Source organism: Lactuca serriola, chromosome 8 (assembly GCF_051521515.1).
Source record: "Lactuca serriola cultivar US96UC23 chromosome 8, Lser_US96UC23_V15, whole genome shotgun sequence".
Lineage (NCBI taxonomy): Eukaryota > Viridiplantae > Streptophyta > Magnoliopsida > Asterales > Asteraceae > Lactuca > Lactuca serriola.
Window position 1 is genome coordinate 95,242,266 of NC_136415.1, and position 18,811 is coordinate 95,261,076.

At 32.1% G+C, this 18,811-nt stretch overlaps 2 protein-coding genes across 2 annotated transcripts; both read right to left on the reverse strand.

Moving 5' to 3' along the window:
* Positions 1–6,559: 6,559 nt before the first annotated feature.
* LOC145067177 (putative formin-like protein 15b) lies at positions 6,560–10,852 on the reverse strand. Its single transcript, XM_079014374.1, has 20 exons — positions 10,769–10,852; positions 10,609–10,703; positions 10,461–10,532; positions 10,254–10,370; positions 9,931–9,999; positions 9,788–9,854; positions 9,609–9,693; positions 9,407–9,524; positions 9,225–9,296; positions 9,043–9,141; positions 8,921–8,962; positions 8,744–8,824; positions 8,611–8,661; positions 8,425–8,521; positions 8,260–8,354; positions 8,113–8,184; positions 7,910–8,026; positions 7,309–7,377; positions 7,167–7,233; positions 6,560–7,073 (listed from the first exon to the last, which is right to left on the reverse strand). The coding sequence occupies exons 1-20, from the start codon at positions 10,818–10,820 to the stop codon at positions 6,928–6,930; spliced, it is 1,683 nt and encodes a 560-aa protein (XP_078870500.1). The 5' UTR covers positions 10,821–10,852; the 3' UTR covers positions 6,560–6,927.
* An 11-nt stretch (positions 10,853–10,863) lies between these two features.
* LOC145067178 (putative formin-like protein 15b) lies at positions 10,864–18,557 on the reverse strand. Its single transcript, XM_079014375.1, has 19 exons — positions 18,306–18,557; positions 18,094–18,211; positions 17,923–17,994; positions 17,496–17,642; positions 17,319–17,399; positions 17,187–17,237; positions 17,002–17,083; positions 16,813–16,907; positions 16,668–16,739; positions 16,468–16,584; positions 16,095–16,163; positions 15,962–16,028; positions 15,785–15,869; positions 15,579–15,696; positions 15,397–15,468; positions 11,391–11,489; positions 11,261–11,302; positions 11,086–11,166; positions 10,864–11,005 (listed from the first exon to the last, which is right to left on the reverse strand). Exons 2-19 carry the CDS (start codon positions 18,193–18,195, stop codon positions 10,943–10,945), a joined length of 1,515 nt encoding a protein of 504 aa, XP_078870501.1. The 5' UTR covers positions 18,196–18,211; positions 18,306–18,557; the 3' UTR covers positions 10,864–10,942.
* Between the last annotated feature and the right edge of the window lie 254 nt (positions 18,558–18,811).

The window sequence follows — 18,811 nt, forward strand, 5'->3', positions numbered from 1 at the left end:
TGGTAGATACCAGTCGTGGTTGGCAATGACGGATGGTGGTGATGATGTTGGGTGGTTGGTGGGGGTGGTGGAGGTGGGTGGCGGTGACGGGTGGTGGTGGTGGATGGTATTGTTTGGGTGGTGAGTGGTGTTGGTTAGTGGGTTTTTTTTTTGTTTTTTTTTACTTATTTCTTGGTTTATATATTGTATGACGATTTTAATTAAAAAAAATTGTTTAGTCAAAATTTGTTCTCAAATGTTCTCACAATAAGAAGTGTTCTCGATTGAACACTCTCCTATATATATATATATATATATATATATATATATATATATATATATATATATATATATATATATAGAGAGAGAGAGAGAGAGAGAGATAAGATCATTTTAGAACCAATAGTTTCCCGAGATCCCGATAACTAAAAGTGGAGTGTTGGATCAAAAACAAGGATGGCCAAGATGCATTGTGGCATTTTTGTAAATACATAGACAAAATTAGACATGAGGGTATGATTTTAAAATGAATCGGGGGCATTTTAGGAATAAAATAATACTTTTAATTCCCCCGATTAAATCTCTCTCTCTCTCTCTCTCTCTCTCTATCGTCTTCTGCACATCTCTTCGTTCTCCATCGATCGCCTCCCTCCTCCATCCTACCTTAATCGACCATTTCTACCTCCATCGCCGATCAACAACAATTTCCGATCCACACTCTCGCAACACTAAAGATCCAAGATTAACCTTAATCACCATCAGTTCCACGATGAATAATCCTTCTGATCACCACTACATCATATTAGTTCAGTTCATATATAAAATCGTAACCCTAAAATCGTCTGGATATATGTTCCGCCATTGATGAAATGAAGAAGGTAATAAAATACCTTTCCAGATCCAAATTAAATCAATGAAGAGTATGATGTGCATCTCTGTACTAGCCATTCATGAAGATCGTCAATCTCGCATGCTCTTCTTCAATCCGATGTTCAGTTCAAGCTCATTCGTGATATGCAAGCCAATATTAAGAAAATCGTCAATCTCGATGATCTCACTGCAGCTCATAACAAGAGGAGAATCATCCAGCAGGTGCATATTCTTCTTACAACCAAAGGTACATCAATCACATCCCTAAAAGCAGGCACTACAGAAGACAATTTATAAATGAAATATATTTTGTACATTGGTAACTATTAAAATGGAAATATATAATACACCAACTTACTTGGGCTTTATCTAGCTAGACGAATTAGGAATTCACAGTGTGAATAGTCCTCGGCTATCTGTATAAATTGTCATTGAGTTGAATATAGTTTTTATCTCATTTTTTTAATATAACTTGAAAAGAGAGGCAACAGAAAAGAAAAGGAACGAGATTTGATGCAGAAACACAAGCACAAGAATCACATATAGAGGAGGATCTTATTCAACATTCTAAGGTAAGGTCTAAGGACAATTACTGCTGTGCTTTTTAATATATTTACTTCAGCTTGTGCACATGAATGGACGATTATTGAATGAATGTAATTCCTTCCATTTTTTGGAATTTATGAATCGGAACAATTTTGTTAGCCCTAAAGTTGCTTATGAAACAACAACTTCTTTGCAGGAATAGTTGGATGAATTTTACTAAATTCAACTATATATATGAGAAACTAATATCTTGCTCTTTGATAAAACTATTACAAAAAAAAGGTTGCTAATTTCCTGTATTTCTTCTTGCATTTGCAGATTTGCTCTTGATATTGACCTTGATGCTTAGAATTCCTATAAGATTAAATTTCTCATCAAAGTATAACAGTCATTTTCGTTTGGATTTTGGTCATTTTACATTGAGGAAAGAGGTATATTTTAATTAATCTTTGGGATATTTTCTGTTCCATCTTTGATTTCTGATTCGGTGGCCAATAAACTAATCCATTAGTATAATATATAAATGAAAATATAATTTTATTGAAGTATTTTGGTTGCAAACTTTACATATGAATTACATGTGATTCACATGTAAGTCACATGTAATTTACATGATTCACATGTAAATCACAAGTGAATCACATATGAATTACATGTGATTCACATATAATTTATATGTGATGTAATTACATGTGATTCACATGTAATTCACATATGATTAACATGTGATTCACATTTTAATCACATGTAATTCGCATATGATTCACTTGTGATTCACATGTAAATGTAAATTACATGTGATTCACGTGTAAATCACAAGTGAATCACATATGAATTACATGTGATTCACATGTAAATAACATGTAATTCACATATGAATACATGTGATTCACATGTAATTCACATATGATTAATTTGTGATTTACATGTAAATTACAAGTGAATTACCTATGAATTACATGTGATTCACAAGTAAATCACATATGAATTATATGTAATTCACATATTTATCACATGTAATTCACATGTAAATCACAAGTGATCACATATCACTTACATGTGATTCACATGTAAATCACAAGTGAATTACATGTGATTCACATGTAAATCACAAGTGAATTACATGTGATTCACATGTAAATCACAAGTGAATCACATATGAATTACGTCTATATGCACACATGCATTTCGTGTAAGTGTTCTTCGTTAATTATTTTTTAAATTTTCTTGTGAATTTCACATTTAAATCTTAAAAGATACTATCACATGTGAATATCACATGTGAATCTTACATGATATATACATGTGCGTGTTCTTGCATTAATCAATTTTTTTTTCCTGTGGATTTTGAAGAATTTTTGGAAAATATTGAAGAGTGAAAAATGATAAATTAAAAAAAATATGGAAATCTTGATATGAAGGAATGATAACACTATGAATTATTGTATTTTTTTTATATTTTATTTTGTATCAAATAAAACACTTGTATTATGTTTGTAGATTGATTAATAAAAATGAGATTTTTTATAATTTATTTACGAATATTATAGTATAAGAAATATACATATATGCATTTGAAAAAATATGCATATATGCATTTGAAAAAATATGCATATAAACACCTAAAACGTTGATTTTTTAGCTAAAAAAATGTAGTTTTGAAAAAAAAATTGCACTTTTTTATAAAAATCACAGTATTTTTTTGTTTTGTTTTTTTTTAAATGCAGTTTTTATTCTAGAAAAAATGCAGTTTTTTTTTTTTTTTGAAAAAAAATGCGGTTTTTAAATAAATATTTTTTTCATTTTTTTTGAAAAGTTATTGTTTTTTTGAAAGAAATTAAAAAATCTCCATTTTTTTTAAAAAAATCAAAATTTTTTTTTAAAAATTAAATCCGAAATTTTGAGTTATTTTGTTAATCTTTAGACATTTATATTAATATATTAAATAACACAAAAAAAAAGTAAACATTAAATAAGATTGGTAAGATGACGATCATGTTCTTAACGAATTACTTTTGATCCAACGTTCCACTTTTAGTTCTCTGGTTTTCGGGAAACCTTGAGTTCTCAACCGATCTCAACTCTCTCTCTCTCTCTCTCTCTCTTTATATATATATATATATATATATATATATATATATATATATATATATATATATATATATATATCAAGGTTGTAAAAATCGTTTGACGGTAGCTCAACGATCGACTGGTGTTAAGGGATTAATCGGTCTTGGCGGGGATTAATCGAGGATTAATCGGGGACCATAGATTATTAATAAAATATTAAAATTAATTAAATATTAATATATCTTAAGAAAAACAAGTACTTCAAAAATTAGAAAATAAGAAAAATTGTAATTTGGAAATTTAGAAATACGAAAATATAAACATTTTGGTATAATATTTGAAAATTTGAAAATTTTGGAGTAAAAAAAAGAAAGTTGGTTTTTTGTATTTTTTTCACTTTTTTGTTACATTTTTTTTTTTACTTTTTTTCGATTTTTTGACTTTTGTTGACCGATTAATCCCGCCAAGGCCGATTAATCCCATCAAACCCGATTAATCCTAAATTTCTGATTAATGCCCTAATCCTCGACGGTTGGAGAACGCCAAGCGATTAATCCACGATTAATCGTCGGTTAATCCCGATTTCTGCAACCATGATAAATATATATATATATATATATATATATATATATATATATATATATATATATATATATATATATATATATATATATATATACCCTAATAAATAAAACTCATTTTCTGCCACATGTCATGTCGTCATTGATTTGGACACATGGCATTTTAATAGATTTTTAGAATTTATTTATTTCCACATGTAATTTTTTGATTTGTTCAGATATCATAACTTATTTCGGTTATAATATTAAGAGAAATAAATGCTTCCTTGAAAAAGAATTGATATATTTATAATGTAATAAATGTCATAATTAATGAGAACTCTAAAATTGATATTGATATTAAATTTAATGTTTAAATATTGATATTAAATTTTTATTTTTAATAAACTCGTGTATTACACGAGTCTTACACTTAGTGTATATATATATATATATATATATATATATATATATATATATATATATATATATATATATATATATATATATATATATATATATATATATATATATATGAACACATATTGTGTGGATGTAGGGATTAATATGGTCAAGTATTATTTAATTTTAATAAATAATTAATTAAATCATCCACCCTTTAATTTAGGCAATTACTTTATTTAAAACCTTATTAGACCAAGAGTCGTATCCCTCCCGCTTCTATCGACCTTCTGCCCTATCAGACGACCTTAATTTATCATCGCCTTCCCAATGAGAGCTTCTCTGAGTTTAATTCTAATCGGCGATGAAATATGTTGGTAACACCAAGGAAGAACCGGTTAGCAACAATGGTTGCCAGGTTTCCTTTCCGGCGAGTTGCTAGCAACAAAGACGAGATTAATGGGTCCGTTGTTGCCGTTGTACGCCAATACCACTACTGCTGGACAACCCTAAACCTCCACAGCCGTCGTACACCACCACCACTTATGTAACAAACCCTATACCACATCAAAGTTGTTGTTTGCTGAGGTTTTACAAACCCTAAATATTTCCAGATTCTTGAGAATTCAATAAATCAAAGAGGTTCTGTGTTATCTCACTGTTAATTGGTATTTACATATGTTCTTAAATTGAAATTTCTTGGTTTTTGTATACTTTTTTTTTTCAGAATGATGAAAGTAGTGAATTATTGTCAATGGTATATGATCCTTCTAGCATCTCAACATATTGGGGTAAAAGGCCATGAACATTGTGACAGGTATCATTCAATTGCGATTTGTTTCAGGATGATTTATTTCATGTCTTGCTTGGGACGTGATAAATAAGAAGGTTAAAGAGGTAAGTATATATTTCATGTTGTTTGCTCATCTGTTTTGTGATTTTGATCTTTGTGAAATCCCAAAAACCATATAACTTCTAAAAGATTGATAGTTACTGTAAACCCATTTTGTTTTGCATTCTTAAAGAAGATATGGTCTTACCACTTCACTAGTAGTGGTAATCTGATTTGTGATTCTTATTGCTCCCTTTATTCTTACTAGTGTGTTGTATTTTTGTTATTTAGACCAGAATAAAGTTGTTTGGGCAATCGAGTTGAAGGAAATAGTAACCACTTTGGGTCCTACTTACATTAAATTATGCAAGCATTAGTCCAAATATTGTCCCCTGTTACAATCACTAAGTTGCAAAAGCATTGTGATAAGGTCCCATTATATTCAGAAGACATTGTAATATCTTTAGAAAAATGAAATTTTGGATGCAGTTTGATTGTAATATCTTTAAATAGTTGCAAAAGCTTATTCTGCATTGTTGTTGTAGGCTCTTGTAAAGAGAATTGGTCCACCTTACAAAAACAACATCATTCTTTCATAATATCAAGGTTCATTTTACAAAAGCAACATTATTCTTTCAGAATAGAAGGGTCCACCTTACATAAACAGCAATATTCTTTCAGAATAAAAGGGTCCACCTTACAAAAACAACACCATTCCTTCTTTAAGGAGAAATCTGGTAGCATGCATTCTTAAATTTTATGTTTTTGTACTTTCAAAAATTGCATATATCTTTTTCATATGAATGGTTGACATTACTTAGAGAATGAATGAAATTTGGTATTATTCTTTTAGAATGTATTTATATTTTTCATGTTTGTTATAAGTCATTAAAGAATGTATATTGTTGTTTGTCAGAATGAATATTATTATTCTTCAACTCATGATTCAAAAATTTGTTATTCTTCAAAATGTTCATTCAATCAGAATATGTATTTTATTAGAATATGTATTTTAAAATTTTGGTCCACATTCATTCTTACATCCACATAATACTTACCATCCACGTTATAACCTAGCCTAGCCCTATATATATATATATATATATATATATATATATATATATATATATATATATATATATATATATATATATATATATATATATATATATATATATATATTAAGGTGCAACTTTAATGCCAAACACCTTATGTATATTTTTGCCCAGTACTGTACAACCACCAAACTCCACCTTAAAGAACTAGAAAATCTAATAGCTTTAACTCAAATTTTCTACACAATCGGTGAGAGCTAGAATGCAATCACATTAAAACATTACCAAATTTTCTACATCCTACCATTTCAGCTGCAACACTAATTAAGTTTCCTACATATTTAAAAGCTGCGAACCGCAAAAATTTACTCACACCCATTTCTCTTTGGTGCGGATACATCAAATTCATCATAAAATGGAAAAACAAATTGACATAAAATCTTATCAAGTTCTTGATAAAATTTCGATAATCAAAACTAACCTTCAGTCTGGTGATGCTCCTGCAGGGGCAGGGCTATCAGTTGCAGAAAAAACTGTGGTATTATACGACTTTACATTGCAGAAATTCACCATGAAAACCCTTCTTCTTCAAAACCACTTTCTATTAGGAGTTTTATTTCTTATCAGTTCCGACTCCATTTTGATGTGATTCTGCACTTAGAACTTGCTGTGCCGCCTTTTTCTCCGCCTCTATTTGCTTGCAGTTGTCCTCACGGGCTTGATTAAAATTTCTCACAAACAAAAGCAAAGTTGTAACAACTGTAAACATTATCATAAAACAGAAGTTGGAGATCAACTAGTGATCACGTGAAGATAATATCACGAAAGTAGGTCGTTTTGATGATTGATTACCTTTTTCATATGGGCAACGAACAGGATCTTCTCCAAAGTAAATAATTAATGTATCCACAGTTTTATGCTATAAAAAATAAAGTTTCAAAAATTGGGGAAATGTATAGCAATCTTTGTATTTACAGGAATTTGAGATACATACCACCCCAGAGTAAAGTGTGACCAGGGACTTTACGTCAGGTTCCGCAAAAGCAAGAAACTGTTGAAGAGACTGAACATGGAAAACAAAAATAAAATAGTTAGCAGTCACTTAAACGTGAAGTTAAAGTCACAGGTACAAAAAGTCCAATAACCTGTGGATTAACTTATAACCATGGTGGAAGTTAATGGTTTTTTATTTTTTTTTGAGAAAGAGGGAGCACCCTAAGGAGAATTATTATCAGTGGAAGTTAATGGTAGCCCATGATATAAGAAAAGCAAGTTTGGTTGGAAGTTCAGATGTATGATTTGAGATTCCATTCCATTACGTGTTTGGTTGCCAAATAGATGGAATACAATTCCATTCCATTATTTTTTCTTATTGAAGGACCAAAATATCCTCATCATCATCATCATCATCATCATCATCATCATATATAAAGGTTATAAATGAAATAGATATTCAATATTTAATATTGAATTCCATTCTATTTCCTGCCAACAAATTGCATGAAAAACTGCAATTCCTTGGGATCACAATCCCCTCAAATTCCAATTCCTTCCACATATTCCATTTATGGCTCTTATCAACTTTATGTGCATACCTGCCGAAAACGATTAGACACATGTCCATCCTTTTTACACAATTTCTTTTCTTGGACTACTTTGTCTAGTCCTTTTGTAATCGCCTGCATCCCTTCTGCCATGATTTTTAACTGTATCTGGAATAGATATATCATTTTAATCAGCAAAAACAAAACTAACATAACTTCAATTTAAGGAAAAATGTAAATCCCAGAAGGATCACCTTTGATGCAGGTTCCAAACTGCCAAGTTCCTTGGAAAAGTCTAGGACTTCAGGCAGTTTGTCTGCAAGCACCTAAACATATATATCCAACACAGATACCATAAACAAAATGAAAGAAACACAAACAAATAAATAAAAAAATCTTACCTTACAAAGATAATGCATGAGAGTTGTTTTATTACTCCAGGCACACGTTGTGTTGAGTTTTAGGAAGCTGTCCAGTCTGAACTTAACAGCAGCTCCTAAAACCAAAACAATTTTCTGTAACTCCAAATAATAATAATAAAAAAAAAAGTAGTAGCAGTAACTCACCTCTTGTAGTTCCCTGGTTCAAAGCATTTCCAAGAGAAAGAATTGTCTGCATGACTCTCCTCAACTTTACAGAACTAATAAGCTGATATAACCACCATCAACATATATGAAAGAAGTAAAATTTAATCTGATCTTATTGTCACTAAATAAGTGCAAAATTAAAGTGACAGATGACTAACAACTTGCCTGTTCTACTGATAAATATACAACGTTTACACAATTCCTAAGATCTGAAACCTAAATTTGCAAAAAGGAACAGTAAAGTTAAAATACAGTAAATATGAGAAAGCAGGAAATGCAAAGAATAATATCTCCTTACCAATTTACTAAACTGTAACTTATAAGAGAAAACTGTGAGCTTAGCTTCTGCACGTGGAATTCTCATTAGCTCTATAAAGAACTGTTACAAGAAATCAGAAATTTAAGTTTTTAAATTTCGGTCCCCGAGTTCATTAACATACTAATGATATAAATCCAGAAAATGAGTACTATATACCTGTTCACATTTGCCCAATTTTTCCCTTTCTCCTTTATAGCCCTAAGCATAGAAAATATTAGTTATTTTACAAAATAAATATGGATATAAAATATAATGTAAAATATTAATTGTTAATACACCTTAAGTAGTTCCATTTCCTCCTTTGTAGGACATAACTTTATAAGGCTATCCACCTGATCAACATCCATTGCTAATTCATCCAAATTAAGGACTTGTTCCTGTTAAGTTTCAAAACTAGAGCATTAAAAATATATATCACAAAATCTAATTTTCGAGTAAATACATAATGTTTTGAGCTTACCATCAATTCAGGGAATGGTGTCTTCACCTTTGAAAGCATGATTTCACAGGTATATGCCCTGCTATGCGAAATCTGGAACAAGCGTGAAATATCAACATATGCTACATACAAAGATGTGTGAAGTCAACCACAAGTACACTTGAAGATTTTGCACACAATCAAGAAGGAGAATAAATTATTACCAGTTGTACTTTTTTGGTTTTCTTAGCTGCTTTAAATTTTCCTTTTGAGGCCTTGTCAGAATTTGGATTTGATGCTGAAAAGAGTGTTTCAAGTTTCGACATATCAATCTCTGGTGCCCTAATGAGGAAATGAAGAAAGAAAAACTTAGTAGGAGATGGATGTCAATATATCAAATAAACAGATGTAGGTATATTAAAGAACCATATAGACTCCGCCTTTATTTGCTTGCAGTTTTCTTGATGGGCTAAATCAAACATTCTCACAAACTTCAGCAAAGTTTCAACAACTGTAAACATTATAATAAAAGTAGAAGTTGGAGATCAATGAGTGATCACGTGAAGATATTATCATGAACATAAGTTGTTCTGAAGTTTGATTACCATTTTCATATAGGCATTTTTTAGGGTCTTCTCCAAAGTAAATAATTAATGAATACTCACTTTTACCCTATTAAAAAGTGCAATTTTAAGAACTGAGAAACATATGGCCATATTTGTATTTAATGGAATTTTTTGATACATACCATCCGAGAGTAAAGTGAAGCCAGGGACCTTACTTCAGGTTCCGCAAAAGCAAGAAACTCTTTCAGAATCTGAACACGGAAAAATAAAACAGTCACCTGAAGGACCAAAATACCCACATAATATATATATATATATATATATATATATATATATATATATATATATATATATATATAAGTGAAAATGAAAAAAGGTATTCGATATTTATTATTTAATTTAATTTTTTTCCTGCCAACTAAACGCATGATAAACCGCAATCCCTTGGGATTCCAATTCGGTTGAAAGGTTACATTAATGGCTCTTATCAACTTTATGTGGATACCTTCCAAAAACGGTTAGACACTTGTCCATCTTTTTTACACAATTTCTTTTCTCGGACTACTTGGTCTAGTCCTTTTGTAATCGCCATCATCTCTTCTGCCATGATTTTTAGCTGTATCTGGAATACATATATCATTTTAATCAGCAAAAACGAAACTAACATAACTTTCATTTAAGGAAAAACGTAAATCCCACAGGGATATATCACCTTTGATGCAGGTTCTAAACTGCCAAGTTCCTTGGAAAAGTCTAGGACTTCAGGCAGTTTGTCTGCAATCACCTAACATATCCCACACAACAGTTACCATAAACAAAGTGAAAGAAACACACACAAAATAAATAAATAAAAATCTTACTTTACAAAGATAGTGCAGGGGAGTCATTTTATTGCTCCTCACATGTGTTTCGTTAAGTTTTAGGAGAGTATGCAATCTGAACCCAACGGCAAAACCTAAAACCAAAACCATGTTATTCTAATTTCTGTAACTCCAAAAAGAAGGAACAGTAGTAACTCACCTATTTTAGTTCCCTCATTCAAAGCATTTCCAAGAGAAAGAATTGTCTGCATGACTCTCTTTAACTTTACAGAACTCCTTATCTGATATAACCACCAGCAACATACATGAAAAAAGTAAAATGTAATCAAATCTTATTGTCACTGAAGAACTGCATTATTAAAGTGACAGATAACTAAAAACTTGCCTGTTCTACTGATAAATACAAAACGTTTAGCTTATCTCTAAGTTCTGTAACCTAAATTTGAAAAAAAAAAGTGAAGTTAAAATATGCTGAAAGTAAGAAAGCAAGAAATGCAAAGAATAATATCTCCTGACCAGTGTACTATACTGTAACTTATAAGAGAAAACTGTGAGCTTAGCTTCTGCACGTGGAACTCTCATTAGCTCTATAAAGAACTGTTACAAAAACTCAGAAATTAATTTTTTAGATCTCCATCCCAAGTTCATTAACATGCTAATGATATGAATCCAGAAAATGGGTATTTTATACCAGTTCACATTTGCCCAATTTTTCCATTTCTCCTTTATAGCCCTAAGCATACAAATTACAAAATGTTAGTTATATTATGAAAAAAAATGTGGATATATAAGTTAATGTAAAATGTAAATTATAAATACACCTTAAGTAGTTCCATCTCCTTCTTTGTAGGACAGAACTTTATAAGTCTATCCACCTGATCAACATCCATTGGTAATTCATCCAAATTAAGGACATGTTCCTGTTACGTTTCAAAACTAAAGCAATAAAAATGTTTATCAGAAAACCTAAGTTTAGAATTAATACATAATGTTGTTGGAATGGAAAATCAAATCAGAATCATGATTGATCCCTAAAAATCTGTCAAAAGGAATCTTTATTTTTAATGTGAATATTTGTATAGCTAGCTTGCCTAGATTAGGAGTTCTTTCCATGTTTATTCTTGTCTATAAATTGTAGCCTTGAATGTAATATAGTGGCAGTTTTTAGTTTAATTTTCAAATTCTCTTTGTTTCATGGTATAAGAGCTGTGCAACCTCTGCCGGCTAAAGTTGTTGATGCCAAATAACCATTTGTGATCATCTTATTCTTGATTTTTCTTTTCCCACCATAATGACGGGCTATGTTTAATCATCTACCACCCATCCGTCTTCAAATCCAAATTCATCTCTTTTTCCACCATCTGATATCAATCCCTCTCTTCAAATTACCCAACATAAACTTAATGGATTGAATTTCCGTTAATGGTTTCAATCGGTTCTTCTTGTCATCAGAGGGAAAGGGAAGACCGGGTACCATACCAATGAAACTAAAGCCCCGGACCAAAAGGATGCTGCTCACTACAAAGTATGGGAGGCAGAAAACTCCATTGTTATGGCGTGGTTGGTTAATTCTATGAACCCGAATATTGGAAGAACCTATCTCTATTATAACACAGCTCATTAAATCTGGATAGTTGTCCAAGAAATGTATTCCGATCTTGAAAACACCTCACAGTGTTTTGAGATTCGTTCAGCTCTTCGGAATACCAACCAAGGAGGACGATCGGTTACTAAATACTACAATGTTCTAACAGAATTGTGGCAGGAGATAGATGTGTTTTACAACATAAACTGGTCATGTCCTCAAGACGATGCTCTTCATGCAAAAATGCTTGAAAAAGATAGAATCTTTGATTTCCTTCAAGATCTCAACAAAAAACTAGACGAGGTTAGGGGCAGAATCCTTGGCACCAAACCACTTCCCTCTCTTTGAGAAGTATTTGCAGAAGTTCGACGAGAAGAAATTTGCAAGAAGGTGATGCTACATACCCCCAACAAGTATCGATATTGAAGGTTCTGCCCTTGCTGCCTACATATCAGAAGGACAAAAGAATTCTAAGTCTTCAAACGCCAAAGTCTAGTGTGAACACTAAAAGAAGCTGTATCATACAAAGGACCAATGTTGGGGCCTTCACAGAAAGCCCGCAAACTGGACTCCTCGAAGGGTACAATCCAAAACCGCATCTGCACATGTTGCAAAGACTTCATAAGAAAATAATGTTTCTCCCAACCCTTTTACAGCAGATCAAATGGAAGTACTCAGGTCACTCTTACAATCCACTAGTTCATCCTCCACTCCATTAGGTAATGGGGCACAACAAGGTAAACAAATACCTTCTTTTCTACTAAAAAATGGATCCTTTGAAGCATGGATTGTTGATACTGGTGCTTCTGATCATATGACTGGGAGTAAGAATTTACTAAAAGACTTTAAACCAAGCACCAATTACATTACTGTAACAGTTGCTGATGGAAAAGTCTCTCGTGTTACCGGAATAGGTAGTGCTATCTATGATGATGTAAAACTAAATTCAGTTTTATATGTGCCAAACCTCCGGTTTAATTTAATGTCAGTCATTAAACTTCTTAAAGATCAGAACTGTATAGTAACTTGTTTTCCTACACATTGTTAATTTCAGGAGCATTCTTCGGGGAAGATGATTGGCATAGCTAAAGAATACAACAGTCTCTACTACTTCACAGGCTCTTCATTCATGTCACATTACCCTAAACACCTTTCTCTTTCTGTTACTTCTAAGTCTAATGTTTTGTTATGGCATCAACGTTTAGGTTATCCTAGTTTTGATTACTTGCGTCGTTTGAATCCAAAATTATTCATCAATAAAGATTGTTCTGGGTTTCAATGTGAAAGTTGTGTTCTTTGCTAAACAAACTAGAAATACATACCCAAGCCATGCATATCAACCATCCCAACTATTCAGTATTGTTTATAGTGATATGTGGGGCCCATCCCATACTCTTAACATAAATGGATCCCGATGGTTCATCACATTCATCGATGGCCATACACATGCTTGTTGGGTGTATGTATTAATAAACAAATCTGATTGTGGTGAAATTTTTAAAAAATTCCACAAGCATGTAGAAAATGTGTTCCAATCCAGAATCCATGCCCTTCGATCTGGCAATAGCGAAGAGTCTTTTGCTAATGATCTCAAAGCTTATCTAACTGAACATGGCATTCTCCACCAATCTTATTGTACAAAAACTCCACAACAAAATGGAGTGGCTGAGAGAAAAAACCGTCATCTTCTTGAAGTGTCTAGGGCTATCATGATAAACTGTTATGTCCCTCACTCTTTCTGGGGTGAAGCTGTGCTTACTGCTGCCTATTTAATTAATAGGCTCCCTTCAAAAGTTCTTGATTTCTCAACCCCAATACAAAGTCTTCAAAAATGTTTCCCTAAACTGAGAGTTCTAAACTCTCTTTTGCCATGTGTCTTTGGGTGTAAAACCTTTGTTTACAATACAAGTCCATCTCGAGGGAAATTAGATCCTAAAGCTATCAAATGCATTTTTTTGGGATACTCGTCAACTAAAAAAGGATATAAGTGTTATTGTCCATCTTTAAAAAGGATGTTTGTAACTTGTGATGTCACATTTTGTGAAACACAAAGTTTTTATCCCACTACATCTCTTGGGGGGGCAAACCTTAGTGAAGAAATCCATTGGGATCCCTCAATTTCCATTCCAACAGTCTAGTGATGGTAAGAAGTCGATATTACTTGTGTATGTAGACAATGTGATCATCACTGGGGATGATATTCACGGGATTGAGAACTTGAAAAGAAGGTTACAATCCTTGTTTAAGGTTAAGGACCTTGGAAAGTTACAATATTTTCTTGGAATGCAAGTTGCTCGAAGCAAGCAAGGAATATCTGTGTCCCAACGAAGATATGTTCTCGACCTTTTGAAAGAAACAGGAAAACTTGGATGTAAACCAGCAAGTACTCCTCAAGAGCAAAACTGGACATCTAAAATCAGCAATAATGACCCTCCAGTTGATCGAGAGCAGTACCAACGCCTTGTAGGTAAGTTAATTTACCTATGAAGCTGTTCAACAAATTCTACGGTATTTGAAAGGCACACCTGAAGGGAATATTTTTTTAAGAAAAATGAACAACGAAACATTGAAGGGTTTGCTGATGCAGATTGGGGAGGCTCAACTGATGCCAAAGTATGGGTAAACATAGTAACTTGGAGAAGTATGAAACAAACTGTGGTAGCTAGAAGCAGTGCTGAAGCAAAGTATAGGGCAGTATCTCAAGGGATTTGTGAGCTAATCTGGATTAAAAGGCTGCTAGAAGATCTTAAAATAGATGTTGATGGTCTATGAAGTTGAATAGTGATAGTAAACCCACAATTGCAATTGTCCATAATCCTATTCAACACGACAGAATGAAGCATGTTCGAATAGACAGAAATTTCATCAAGACCGAAGTAGAGAATGGTACCATCAGTCTCAACTATGTACCAGCAAAGCAGCAGGAAGCTGACATGTTCACTAAAGCATTGCTGAAAACAGATTTCAAATGCAATGTTTCCAAGTTGGGAATGTGGGATATACATTCACCAACTTGAGGGGAGTGTTGGAATGGAAAGTCAAATCAGAATCATGATTGATCCCTAAAAATCTATCAAAGGGAATCTTTATTTTTAATGTGAATATTTGTATAGCTAGCTTGCCTAGATTAGGAGTTCTTTCAATGTTTATTCTTGTCTATAAATTGTAGCCCTGAATGTAATATAGTGGCAGTTTTTAGTTTAATTTTCAAATTCTCTTTGTTTCAAATGTTTTGAGCTTACCATCAATTCAGGCAATGGTGTCTTCACCTTTGAAAGCATGATTTCACAGTTATATGCCCGGGTATGCGAAATCTGCGACAAGTGTGAAATATCAACGAATGTTCCAGACAAAGATGAGTGAAGTCAACCACAAGTACAGTGAAAGATTTTGCACACAATCAAGAAGGAAAATAATTTATTACCAGTTGTACTTTTTTGGGTTTATTAGCTGCTTTAGATTTTCCTTTTGAGGCCTTGTCAGAATTTGGATTTGATTCCAAAAACAGCGTTTCAAGTTCCGACATATCGATCTCTGGTGCCCTAATGAGAAAATTATGAAAGAAAAACTTAGTAGGAGATCGATGTCAATATATCAAATGAAGAGAAATAGGAATATATATTAAAGAACCATATAGACTCCGCCTCTATTTGCTTGCAGTTTTCTTCATGGGCTTGATTAAACATTCTCACAAACAAAAGCAAAGTTTCAACAACTGTAAACATTATCATAAAAGTAGAAGTTGGAGATCAATTAGTGATAACATGAAGATATTATCATGAAAGTGGTTGTTCGATGATTGATTACCTTTTTCGTATGGGCAACGATTAGGGTCTTCTCCAAAGTAAATAATTAATGCATCCACAGTTTTACACTATAAAAAGTGCAGTTTTAAAAATTGGGAAACATATAGCAATCTACAGGATTTTTTGATACATACCACCATAGAGTAAATTGAAGTCAGGGCCATTACTTCAGGTTTCGCAGAAGCAAGAAACTTTTTCAGAGTCTGAACAAGGAAAAGAAAAACAAAGCAGTCACTTAAACATAAAGTTCAAGTCATGGTTACAAACTAGTCCAATAACAAATGGATCAACTTAAAACCATGGTGGAAGTTAATATTTTTTTCAGAAAGAGGGAGCACCCTCAGGGAAATGGAAGTTAATATTCAATATTTATTAGTATTTAATTTCATTCCATTTCCTGCCAACCATATGCATGATAAACCGCAATTCCTTAGGATTCCAATTCCCTCAGATTCCAATTCCATTGACAGGTTACATTTATGGCTCTTATCAACTTTATGTGCATACCTTTCTAAATCTTTTAGACATATGTCCATCTTTTTTACACAATTTCTTTTCTTGGACTGCTTTCTCTAGTCCTTTTGTAATCGCTAGCATCTCTTCTGCCAAGTTTTTTAGCTGTATCTGGAATAGATATACCATTTTAATCAACAAAAACAAAACTATCATAACTTTAATTAAAAAAATGTGAATGCCACAAAAATCACCTTTGATGCAGGTTCCAAGCTGCCAATTTCCATGGAAAAGTCTAGGACTTCAGGCAGTTTGTCTGCAAGCACCTAAACATATCCAACAAGATATCATAAACAAAGTGAAAGAAACACAAACAAATAAATAAATAAAATGTCTTACCTTACAAAGATAATGCATGAGAGTCATTTTATTGTTCCTGCCACGCGTTTCATTAAGTTTCAAGAGGCTGTCCAATCTGAACCCAACAGCAGCACCTAAAACCAAAACCATCTTGTTCTAATTTCTGTAACTTCAAAAAAAAAAAAAAAAAAAAAAAAAAAAAAAAAAAGACAAGCATTAGTAACTCACCTTTTGTAGTTCCTTGATTCAAAGCATTTCCAAGAGAAAGAATCGTCTGCATGACTCTCTTTAGCTTTACAGAACTCCTAATCTGATATAACCACCATCAACATACATATAAAAGTAAAATTTAATCAAATATTATTGTTACTGAATAACTGCATAACTAAATTGACAGATAACTAATAACTTGCCTGTTCTACTGATAAATATACAACGTTTAGGCTATCGCTGAGTTTTGAAATCTAAATTTGCAAAAACAACAGTAATGTTAAAATAAGGTAAATATAAGAACGCAGGAAATGAAAAGAATATTATCTACTGACCAGTGTATTAAAATGTAACTTATAAGAGAAAGCTGAGAGCTTAGCATCTGAACGTGGAATTCTCATTAGCTCTATAAAGAACTGTTACAAGAAATCAGAATTTTTATTTTTTAAATTTTGGTCTACAAGTTCATTAACATGCTAATGATATAAATCCAGAAAATGAGTATTATATACCTGTTCACAATTACCCAAATTTTCCCTTTCCTCTTTATATAAATACACCTTAATTAGTTCGATCTCCTCCTTTGTAGGGAAGAACTTTAGAATATTATCCACCTTATCAACATCCATTGCTGAATCGTTAAAATCAAGGACATAACACTGTTCAGTTTTAAAATGAAAATCATTAAAAACATTTATCAGAAAACCTAATTTTTTAGGGGTGTTTGGATAGGAAAAAAAGAGCTGCTTATTGCTTATTCCCACAATAAGCTAATTTAAATGTTTGGATAAAATCCAGCTTATTAGGCTAAATAAACTAATTTTAATAAGCATTCCTCCCCATGCTTATTGCTTATTGCTTATTCCCACCACAAATAAGCTATAAGCAATAAGCTAAAAATCTAATCCAAACACCCAATGCGTAATGTTTTTAGCTTACCATCAATTCAGGCAATGGTATCTTCACCTTTGAAAGCATGGTTTCACAGTTATATGCCCGCCTATGCTCAATCTGCAAAAAGCGTGAAATATCAACTAATCTTCCATACAAAGATGTGTGAAGTACAGTTAAAGATTTTGCATGCAATCAAGAAGGAAAATAAATTAATACCAGTTGTATTTTTACGGGTTCATTAGTTGCTTTAGATTTTGCTTTTGAGGGCTTTTCAGAATTTGGATTTGATGCTGAGAAGGGTGTTTCAAGTTCCGCCATATCAATCTCTGGTGCGCTATTGAGAAAATTAAGAAAGGAGATCGATGTCAATATGTCAAATAAAAAGAAATATGAAAATTAAAAGAACCATAAAGACTACGGATCTCCACCTTTCACGTTTTATAGTTCCTAGTTGTTGATTGATGGCATACACGATATCGTGATTAATACTTGGGATAATAATTCCTTTAATTTGATGGTTTTCCAGATATGATCTTTCTCAAAAAGCTCAAAGACGTGAAAAATGCAATCAAAAGATGGAGATTGGATGTTATGGAGAACGAAAACAAGGAAACAAATGAGTTCACAAAAAAAAATGAAGATTTGGAAAGCTTAGCCGAGTTTCGTGCTCTTTCACCACCGGAAAGAGAAAATCGGATCACCTTGAAGATAGATTTCATTGTTTTTGAATTACCGTAAGAAATTAGATTTAAAACGAAAATCGCGGCTTGAAAAAAAGGGGAAAAAAGCATTATTATTTGCAAAAATCTACTCTAATAAATAATATAAATAATGGTTTTTTTTTTTTTTTTTTTTTTTTTTTTTTTTTTTTTTTTTTTGCGCTACGTGTCACGGTTTCATTTAATCTGCCAAATTTGATTTTGTGGTTATTTCG

What these genes read in the sequence shown, in the direction of transcription:
- LOC145067177 (XM_079014374.1), bottom strand. Translation starts at nt 10,820, where the DNA reads ATGCAGACAATTCTTTCTCTTGGAAATGCTTTGAATGAGGGAACTAAA. An exon ending in TCATGCATTATCTTTGTAAG is followed by an intron (nt 8,185 to 8,259) that starts GTAAGATTTTTT and finishes ATATATGTTTAG; the next exon opens with GTGCTTGCAGACAAACTGCC. An exon ending in TCGTTGCCCATATGAAAAAG is followed by an intron (nt 7,074 to 7,166) that starts GTAATCAATCAT and finishes TAATGTTTACAG; the next exon opens with TTGTTACAACTTTGCTTTTG.
- LOC145067178 (XM_079014375.1), bottom strand. Translation starts at nt 18,195, where the DNA reads ATGGCGGAACTTGAAACACCCTTCTCAGCATCAAATCCAAATTCTGAA. An exon ending in TCGTTGCCCATACGAAAAAG is followed by an intron (nt 15,870 to 15,961) that starts GTAATCAATCAT and finishes TAATGTTTACAG; the next exon opens with TTGTTGAAACTTTGCTTTTG. An exon ending in CACCATTGCCTGAATTGATG is followed by an intron (nt 11,490 to 15,396) that starts GTAAGCTCAAAA and finishes GAAACGTAACAG; the next exon opens with GAACATGTCCTTAATTTGGA.